The sequence below is a fragment of the Sphaerodactylus townsendi genome, linkage group LG08 (assembly GCF_021028975.2).
Source record: "Sphaerodactylus townsendi isolate TG3544 linkage group LG08, MPM_Stown_v2.3, whole genome shotgun sequence".
Lineage (NCBI taxonomy): Eukaryota > Metazoa > Chordata > Lepidosauria > Squamata > Sphaerodactylidae > Sphaerodactylus > Sphaerodactylus townsendi.
This window is the reverse complement of record NC_059432.1, coordinates 52,118,084-52,128,284: the sequence shown is the minus strand read 5'-3', so window position 1 is coordinate 52,128,284 and position 10,201 is coordinate 52,118,084. Positions and strand designations below refer to the sequence as shown.

The window sequence follows — 10,201 nt, the reverse complement described above, 5'->3', positions numbered from 1 at the left end:
CAAGGTGTATGCATGTTTGTATGTGTTATTTTTCTTTCCTCTTCTCTTTCACAGGAATTTGACTTGTTAAGAAAATTTCTGCTACACAGGGGTGATGCCATGATCATTTCGAGATGTTGTAAAGTGTGTAACTATTTTATAGGAGGGTCCTCTTAATTCTGTCTTTGAAACCAATATAAACAACAGCTGCGTAAATTCCTTCCTTGACAATGTATTAGGCTTCGGTTTTTTAAAACTCACTAATACTCCCAACAAAACATACTATAGTGACTGAGACCTAACATAACAGCCGACAACACTGTTGTCATGTCCTCACTTGAGAAGCTATTCACAGGAGCCTTTCCACTCCCATTAGCTGTGCTTTGTTATCTCCAGACACCACACAGAATCAATAGAACCATTATCACACAAGTGAAAAACTGGATATTTGGTAGAGGCAGAGAGTTAGCATATTTATCCCTTGCTCCAATGAAAGACGTCACCATATCTCATTTAAAATTGGGTATTTTCAACCCTAGTGGTTGCAAAGAACCACAACCTGCAATTAAAAAGCAGTGTGCGGGTTGTGTTGCAGGTTTTTTTTTTTTTACAAAACTTCGTTACCTCATAAAAAAGGGAAGAGCAGGGAAACAAAAACTCAATGCACCAAGATGAGGAGAAAACTTCCCGACATTGACACATTCTTATCAGGGGCTAATTTTGATCAGAACATACCAGAGGCCTATTTTGGTGCCAGAGTCCCATTCCAAAAAATCTACTGCATAATATTAGCACAATTCTCCCCATTCAAAAAAGCAGTCCCCGGTTGTTATTAAAAGTTACACATTACACATTCCAATTCTACTTGGATACACTGCAGTACAGAACCAAAATAAGGTTGGATCTCATGATACTGTTCTGATAATGGTGATGCTGAAACCACACATTCCACACACAGCCTTCAATTGCTGTTTTGCTTACTGGATGCACCCGCTCCCTTATGGGTTGCTGGAATAAATCTCTGGGGATTTTAAAAAGAAAAATACAATTGAGCTATTGGTGATCATGGGAAGAAAAAAGAGAAGTGAAAAGTTGGAATTCCATATATGAAGTTATTTTAATAAATAATAGTACCAAGAAATAAGTGCTTTGAAAGCTGAATTGTCCAGCTTCTTTACAGTCCTCAAGTGATGCTGTCCAACTGGCTGACTGAAAAGTTACACATTACTCCAATTCGGATTGTGCTATTTTCTGGAGACAGAGAGAAGGTGGTGTGTGGGGGGCAGGGGAGGGGGAATGTAACTGGGAAATTAGAAAGAGCTAAGAAGAAGAGAGCACAAAAGAAGAGAAAATTATGAACTTCAAAATGAAAAGGAGACAGACAACACCTTGTGGAAACTAAATGATGTCTGCACCCATGCTACAGTTGAAGGTGTGATGATCCACCCACAGTTCAGAGCATTTTATTGATATATGATTTGACATTACATGTACAGAGTTGGGGAAAACTGTCGATACTTTTAAAAGGCTGTTTATATGTGCGAAATTCAATAGATGGAGCCTTCCCTATTGCAGAAGCTCTTTGTGGAAGGCTATGACCATTATATCTGAAGACTCAGGACCCCTCACTCCCCTTTCTATTTTTATGTCATATGTGGCATTATTTTCCATTTTGTTTTTAAACAGAAGACATAATACTTTGAAAGCTATGCCAAAAAACAATGGGGGAGTTTAAGTCTTAAAGCCTAGATGACAGATAGGTGTTTAGCAACAGAAACCTCTGTCATCAGAACATCTCTTTCTGTTGTATTTCTGCTTGCCGTGAAGCATTTATAAAACACAAAAGCTGTGACAGAAAAAGATGTGAACTATGCCTGAAAATTGTATGTCATCTATTTGTAGCATCATTTGTACTTTTTGGGGTAGAGAATATAGTTATTTCAAAGCACAAAAGGATACCTTTAACACTGCCTGCATTAATTCCTTTGTATTTTGACTTATTTTGAACCATCATGACTGAAACTCCATGCTTCATGCCACATTTTGGAGAATCTCATGAGAAAAAATCCTCTGACCCAAAGGCCCACAAGAATGGTCTTGCTTTAATTTGCAATGGTCAATTTTTCCTCTCTTTTTCTTACTAATGGCCAAACTACAAATGGTTCAGGGGATCAGTTTTCAGATCCCCAGATATGCCTTTCAGTAGTGGTGTAGGGACAATGGAGACATCCGGGGCAGCTTGTCCTGGGCAACCCGTGGTGAGTCACACATGACTCACCATGTCTTGCGCCTCCCCCGATGGCCTCCTCTCCCACACCCAAGCGAGAGGAGACCGGCTGACTTGCCCGCGGGAGCCTGGCCTGCACCTATGCAGAGCAGCCAGCCAGGCCCCTGAAAGCTGCCGATGCCCAAAGCCTGCAAGGACAAACAAGAAGGCAACTCAGGCAAGCAAGCAAGCCATGGGGGGGTGGGGGGACCCACAGAGGAGGAAGGGAAAAGCCTCGTCGTCCCCAGCTCCCTCCTTCCTTCAAGATGTTCGGTGGGGGGGGGGAGAAATCCCTGTGGAGGATGAAGAGGAAGGGAAAAGGATGAAGAGGAAGGAAAAGGTGTGTGGTGAGGAAGAAAATGGTTGCAGGAGGAGGGGGGCAAGAGAGGCTGAGGGATTGCAGTCTGCCCCAGGCAATTTGGTGATTTGCTAAAAGTGAGTTGCCTCCTGGCCTTGTGTCTTTCCAACAGTCCTTCATTTTTAGATTGTGCTTTTAACTTTCAAAGGTTTTCTCGGGCATAAAATGACCTAATTATTCTGGCAACATCCCTGTAAGGTAAGCCAGTATGAAAATGCTACTTCCCAGCTGTCCCTCACATATATGACAGTTTTCTGCCTCAGGTTCATCACCTCCCTTGGAATGAAGGTCACCCCCTCCCCTGCCACGGGTGATGGTTAGAAATGTGGTCACTGGCCACAATGGGAAAAATGATGCTTAGACAAAATGGCCCTTAGTCTTGTCTGGCAAGGCAGGTGCTGCCTTATCACTGCATCTCCAAGTTTGGAGAATCGCCCCTGCTGAATTTTTGCCTGCCTTGCTGGTGGTAAGGCATAAGAGTCCAAAAAGAATGATGGTATTCCTGTTTGCAGGTGGATCTTTTAAACTCGGGAGGGGGGAATCTGATGTATTAAAATCTTAACAGGGCAAGGGACTAACGGCTTCTTCTGTGTTCATGATCTGTGGCTTTCTCTTCCATCCTAGCCTTGAGCTCATTTACTGGGAAAACATCCCCCAGCCCCAATGTGGTGATGAAAAAGCTACATTATGCTATTTAGTAAACCATCTGAAAGAGCACAGCTATTTAAATGAGCTTTGGAATTGTTTGGAGCTCTGAATCAGGCCAGATGCTTAATAAAGAGGTAGGAAAGTTGGTGTTGTGCTGACCACCACCATGTGCCACCATATAGTCCACATTCTTGTTCAAAGGGCTACTTACTTTTTTGGAACTCTTCCAGTTTTTTGACCGCTTCATCTCTCTCCTGTTTGATTTTGTCACACTGAAAAGAAACGCAACACATATTTTGTGCAAAATCATAGATGTTTTTATATAACCAGTCACTAGCAGTTAGCACAGCATCAATGAAGAATTCTGATACTGCTGCAAAATCAAATGAACTTAAAAACGGATATTGCAAACCAGCAATAGCTTATTTAGCCCAGTTATACTTTTTAAGTTCGGGTGCACATTTCAGAGGCAAAATACCTATGCAGGGCCATAAATTTTGAACATATATTACAACAGGATAAAGTAGCCTCCAAAGAATATGAAAGCATATGGCTAGTAGTGGAAAATCTGCCCAAGTTCACAACTGATGTTTATTTTGCCCTTTTGATTTGGGTAGTGTTCATATTCATGTTTTAATAGTATGATATGAAGGAAAACCTAGAGCAGATAACTATTGAGCCCCAGCCCAAATTCTTCACTATCCAATTAACAAGGTTAGCATAAATTCTGCATGAATACTTGGAGAAGGAATATTGCATTCCTTCTATGTACAATTCTTCTATGTACATCATATGTACAATTTCATGGACAAGCAATTTTTCTAAATGATTACTGGCTAACTGAGAATGTCGTTTGCATTTATTAATACTCATGAAAAAAATTGTTCATTAATTTACACAAAAGACTATAAGCAAGAAACTATATTCTTAGACATGCCTCTGTCTTGTGGCTTCTTGCAATGTTAGCCCAAACTTTTATAATTATGAGCAAGCGTCATGAAATGGGATCAGCAATTCCAAATACTTTAAAATGCCACTTCGTAATTTATGCTGACCACAGTCACTCACCAAAACCAAGCACAACAAAGGGCTGTGTTAACTTCAATTTATGGCTTATACATTTTGTGCAGTCTCAGATCACTTTAAGTCATGAGTACTAGGTGCCATTTTAGAAACATGTAATGTAAACCCGTAGCCAGCATGGAATAGTGATTAAGATTGGTGGACTCTAATGGTGGACATAGAGTAGTGATTAAGATTGGTGGAGAACTGGGTTCAATATTCCACTGCTCCACCTGAAGCTTGCTGGGTGACCATAGTCTCTCTGGGCCCGTACAGAGGCAGGCAAAGGCAAATCACCTCTGAATGGTCTTGAAAACCCTACCGGGTCACCATGTGTCAGGAGTGACTTGGTGACGCATGCACACACACACACAATCCAGTAGGTTTGTGAATACAGATGCAACATCACAATTTATGCAAAGCATTTAGGACTGCTAAGGTTCAATTAGAGAGGCATGCACGATCCAATATTTCTGCTGGGTATCATTTGCAGTTTCTGTGTGAATTCACTGAACGAACTGTAGAGGCAAAATTAGATTACAGCAGTTGTTTCCATTTTTTTAATACACTGTGTGTGTGATTCTGATGACCTAAGTTTACACAGCTACTGGCCTTTTACACTACCAGGAAAACTCAGAACTTTTTCAAAACCAGTGACACAGGATACCTAGAAACAATCCTTGCTGTCACTGGTAAATTCCTGGATGATCCAATCTATCCTTTTCTGACTTGTAATAAAGTTGCCCTTTGCATATCCGATAAAGCTCATAAGCGCCCTGACACTGATAGCCCCAGACTAGCCTGATTTCCTCAAATCTCAGAAGTTAACCAGGGTCGACCCTGGCAAGTATTTGGATAGGAGACCTCTAAGGAATACTAGGATCGTGACAGGAAGGCAAGATGTGGCAAATCACTTCTCCTGCCTTGAAACCCAGACAGGGTTGTCATAAATCAGCTGTGACTCGACAAAAGAAAAAAGATCATAAGCATTTATATTATGTTCTGTTAGGTGTCAGAAGACCTCTTTTTGTTTTGTTCTGTTTGGTTATCCTACTGGAATTTGTAATCACAGGAAGCTTTCGATTGTACACCCACTTCTGCATGTAGTCACTTAGCTATTGTTTACATGACATCTCTGTTTTATTTGATGATAAACAGAATTGGAAACCGCTGACTGTCCCAGAGGCTCTTATCCACTTTTTCCAGTATTTGACTGACTGCTTGTACAGTGCAAACAAGACTAAAGCATTTCAAGGTCCTGGTATCATGAGACAGCTATCATGCAAACACTTAATTGGAAAAACACTTAACTATACTTTCAGCCAAGGGAAAGTATAATTAAATTGCATCATAACAACAGTGCTGACTGAATGACAATTGAATTATGTTTGTTTCTTAACCCTAGATGTGGACAAGGACATCAAATCTAGAGTTGGCCGCAGTCCCCTCTTCTAAATAGTATTTTTTCTTAGCCTTGATTCTGTCTCCCTCCCACGCACAAAGTAAGCCAGAGAGAGGTGTGTTTGATTTTTGCTGTCAAGTCTCCACTGACTTATGGCATCTCCAAGGAGTTTTCAAGAAGTTTGGAGGCCGTTTGCCACTGCCTTCCTCCACATAGGCTGAGAGAACTATAATTGACCCAAGATCACTCATCAGGCTTCATGTGGAGTAGTAGGGAATCAAACCCAGTTTTCCAGGTTAAAGTCTGCCATTATGACATGCTGGCTCCTAAGAAAGAAGACAGCCTAAATATTCATGTCAGCAACTCATATCGATCAGTCTCACAGGTATGATTGCTCAGAGGTAGTTTTGTGGGGAATCAATAGGATGCTCTTCCCATTAAGTAAACAAAATGATTTGTGTTTTTTTGAGAATGAAGGACTCCTTCACAGCTTTCTGCCACCATCAATAGAAATTATTAACTGTCGATCTTATCATAACAAACAGGTAACAAGCAAAAAAGAAGTTTAGTTGAAAATAACACCTAGATTAGAAATAACAAATCAATGATCATTCACAGCATGGACCGTGGTAAAAAGACTGGAAACTGGTGGCAGGCTTATACAGCCCATTCATTCCAATCCCTTCCCTTCTTGTTGGCCTTAACTGTGGTTCAATGTGTTACATCAGCCTCAAGTCCACCCATAGTTAATACCAACCAGGTTCCATTCTAACTATTGTTTGCAATTCCATAGCAAACCTTGGCCTCAAATTCTGGCTAATACAGGAACCTGGGAAAGAATTATCTATAGTTCGCAGCAGTTGTGAACATATAGTACTGAACCATGGTCACCAAGGAAAGAGAAGGAGGAATTTGCCCTGCAGAAGGAGACAGCACACAAACCTGGGGCCTGTTCCCAACTTCACTGCCATCTGAAATAGGGCTTTGTATTGATACACAACAATGACCAATTGGTTAAGTAATATTGACAATTGTTACAGATATGACTCAAAATAGTAAGAGTTTTTGGACCCCAGAGGTACATTGCCCTGCCTAACACCGTTGGGAGGGTTGAGTGGAGCACAGCATCACAGGTGCAAACATTTGAAAATCACAGAAGCATGTATTTACTGGATGTTCATATAGCAAGCAACAAAGGAATCACCCTTATCCTAGAGCTACAATGCATAGATAGATCCTAGAGCTACCCTTATCACTTCCAGTAAGTACACGAGGCTGCTTTAATTTTTCTTGATTTTTCCTCCTATCGCAGCTCAGTGCCACCGAAGGCAATGGAGCCTGGGATCAGGGGACCCACCATCTGCACTGGGGGCTTGGCAGCCCTAGCTGACCCACAACATGTTTACGCCAGAAAAGAGGCTCACTGAGGACAATTAATTTTAACTCAGCATAAGGGTTACCAACTTCAAGCCCAGAGTTCACATAGAATCACAACTGATCTACAGACTACAGAAGGCTGTTCCCTTGGGGCGAATGGCAAATTCAGAGATGGCACTGCATTCTTGCTGAGCTCCCTCCCAAACTCCAACGCACCACTCCCAAATCTCCTTTTCCCTCCCAATAATTTAGTGGCGCTTTTTGAGCAAAACAATTTTTAAGCTCATTCATCTCCCAATAGAAAGGGTAGACATGCCTGCACTTTGATGGCTTCACAATAGTTATGCACTTGGCTGAGTGCTGTGCTGCAATTCATTACATTTTTATTCTACCCTTTCTCTAGAGTTCAGGAAAGCACAATTGGTTCTCCACTCAAATATTTTACCTTCACATTGATAGGTTATACTAAGTGATAACGGCTGGCCCAGGGTTTATGGTTGAGTGGAGATTTAAACTCAGGTTTTTATCTGTCCTGTTTTAACACTTGAACCATAACTATACTATACAGGCTGTCCAGAAGAACAGGACAGTCCAGAAGAAAGGACATACAAACACACTGGACACTTAGGCACAGAGTGGCTGAAGAACAAGGGCGGAGGATGGAATCTGCTGACAACTGGTATGTGATGAAGGAGAGGTATGAAGAGAGCCAAAGCTAGGAAACATCCCATACAGAGTACGTCCCCCCACAAAATACATTAATACCCCACATTTCTTCCTGATGGGGACCCAAAGTGGCTTTCTATTTGTTCCCTCAGCTTTCACATTTGACCGTCCTGCAAAAAAACCCTCCTAAAACGTTTCTGAAAAAAACTCCTAACATTTTTCAGTCCCCCTTCCCATGATGCTAGTTTGCATTCAACCCGTCAAAATAATTCATGGGCGCCTTTAAGTGTTTTTTTCCCTTTTTGTTTAGTTATAAGTTGAATCAGTGCTTCAATGCTTCAAAGTTATATGCTGTGATTTTCACAGCTCATATACTGTTATTTGAAGAATTAAGCCCACCCTCAAAAAAATGCACACACAAATGATTAAAATGAACAGGTGAGAGGGAATGGAGTGAGCTCAAAAAATGGCGCCAAGGAGGAAGTCTGGGGGTAGCGTGGGAAACGTCTTAAAGAGCACACAGAAAACTGAAGACATTTTCAAATGTTTCAACCAAATAATTCTTTCAAAAGACATTCATTTAAAACAATTTGAGGCTGCAAATAAAACATTTGGGGGTAAAAACAATGCAGAACTCAGAGGAACCGTTTTATTTCCTGCCTCAAAATATTTTAAACGATTTGTTTGGAAAGGGCCTCAATCCTGCCAACAAGCTTGTTAGATTGTGATGGGCCCAAGGTCACATGGCAAGCTCCCCTAACTGAGCGGGGAATTTGCTTGCGGTCATCCCAGTCCTATTCTAACTGCTATATCATATTGGCTTAGGAAGAAGAGGATCTATATGACATTGATGGATTGGGGTCATGGATTCAAAGTAACAAGGGGAACCAATTTATAATTGATTTATAAATTCACCAATTTATAATTGATTATTTTGTACCAGGGATTGGGGAAATGTACACTTCCCTCATAGTTACAGTCCATCTTGGCCAACAACACATTTATGATATAAAATATGAGTATTTGCCACAACCTGCTCATTAGTACTTGTGATAGAATTAGCATACTGGTCCAAAAACATAGAACTGAGAAATACTGATTTCAAAGCAATTTTGTGTAATTTAAGTGCCTCAGAGCCCAATCACTTTAAATCTGGTATTGACTGAACTGCAAATTGGTCTGTCTCTCTCTATTTTGTTGCATTGGAAGCAGGACATTAAAAGTGCTTCATTGTGAAAAATCATATAATAAAGGAAATTTACACTGCAAAAGAGATTGTACCGAAGCATTTCTCTCTATGTAAGGGACTTTAAAAAAATGCATCATATCTCATTTTCTTTTCATCAAGTGACATAGTGATCCACAAATGTAGCTTCACCATAACAATCAATAGTAAGTGCTCCTTCATTTGCAAGCTATGGATGCTGCCAAGATGCGTACTGAATACCTGTATAAACTGGCATTTGTGCACTTTTTTGGCATTTTATGAAGCGGCAACCTTTAAGAGAAGATCCTGCCTCTTTACTTTTGTAACTCAATTAACATGTATGCAGGATCTCAAACAATTATTCCCATTTTAAGTGCAAAGTGAACTGGAAAACTCAAGCTGCCTTAGTAGCATAAGCTGCCTAAGTAAATCCATACCAGCACTGCAATATTTGCTTATCATTAGATCTCAGAAGCTAAGCAGGGTCAGCCCAGGTTAGAATTTTCATGAGAGACCTCCAAGGACTACCAGGGCTGTAGCACAGAGGCAGACAATGGCAAACCACCTCCAAAAGTTTCTTCCCTTGAAATCCCTATGGGATCCTATGATGGCACACCCACAAACAAAGGACAGGATTGCCCCCCAGATCATGTACATCAGTGCATGTAGCAAACTCACCAGCCAAGACTGGGACTGGGGGCACCTCAGCAGGCTTGGCAATGGAGAGGAAGGATTCCTCCCATGAGTTTCACAAGCCCCCACTTGTTTATATATCTAATAGTGACATGTGCCCCCATCTGCAAATACCTAAATCTGCAGATTGAGTCCACTCCAATGCTCAACAAATTGTTCTGTAAACTTGGGGGATTCCCCAGGTTTACAAAAAAATCTGAAGAGTAAAAAAAATACACTGGAGGCCTAAATTCTCCCCAAATTTTAATAACAGCATTGTCTGCAAATGTGCAAACTAATTTACCATAACAGCTGGTGGCTGCCACAGCAGGAAGTCACTTTGGGCCCAGCTATGGCATATACTCAGAGCTGTTCCAGCCCCGGCCATGCCAGTGGCAGATCCTAGGAGTTGCTCTGGACCCAGCCACTATAGTGGAGAACTCCAAGAGCTGCTCCAGATTCAGAGCAGCTTCCAGACACTGTTGGTGCTGGACTCTGAGGTGGGTGGTGGTGCCTGGAACTGCGATAGCTTCAGCAATGGTGGGAATGATATGTTTCCCCTTA

At 41.3% G+C, this 10,201-nt stretch overlaps 1 protein-coding gene across 2 annotated transcripts in view; it reads right to left on the bottom strand.

The window, feature by feature from the left end:
* SHTN1 (shootin 1) overlaps positions 1-10,201 on the bottom strand; it is a 96,966-nt gene that overhangs the window by 68,640 nt on the left and 18,125 nt on the right. For both annotated transcript variants that reach the window (XR_007245360.1, XM_048507114.1), the window contains exon 3: positions 3,463-3,523. Coding sequence is in view for 1 of the 2 variants with exons in the window: in XM_048507114.1 (XP_048363071.1) it covers positions 3,463-3,523 (61 nt within the window). In the remaining variant the exon portion in view is untranslated. The remainder of the gene's footprint in view (positions 1-3,462; positions 3,524-10,201) is intronic.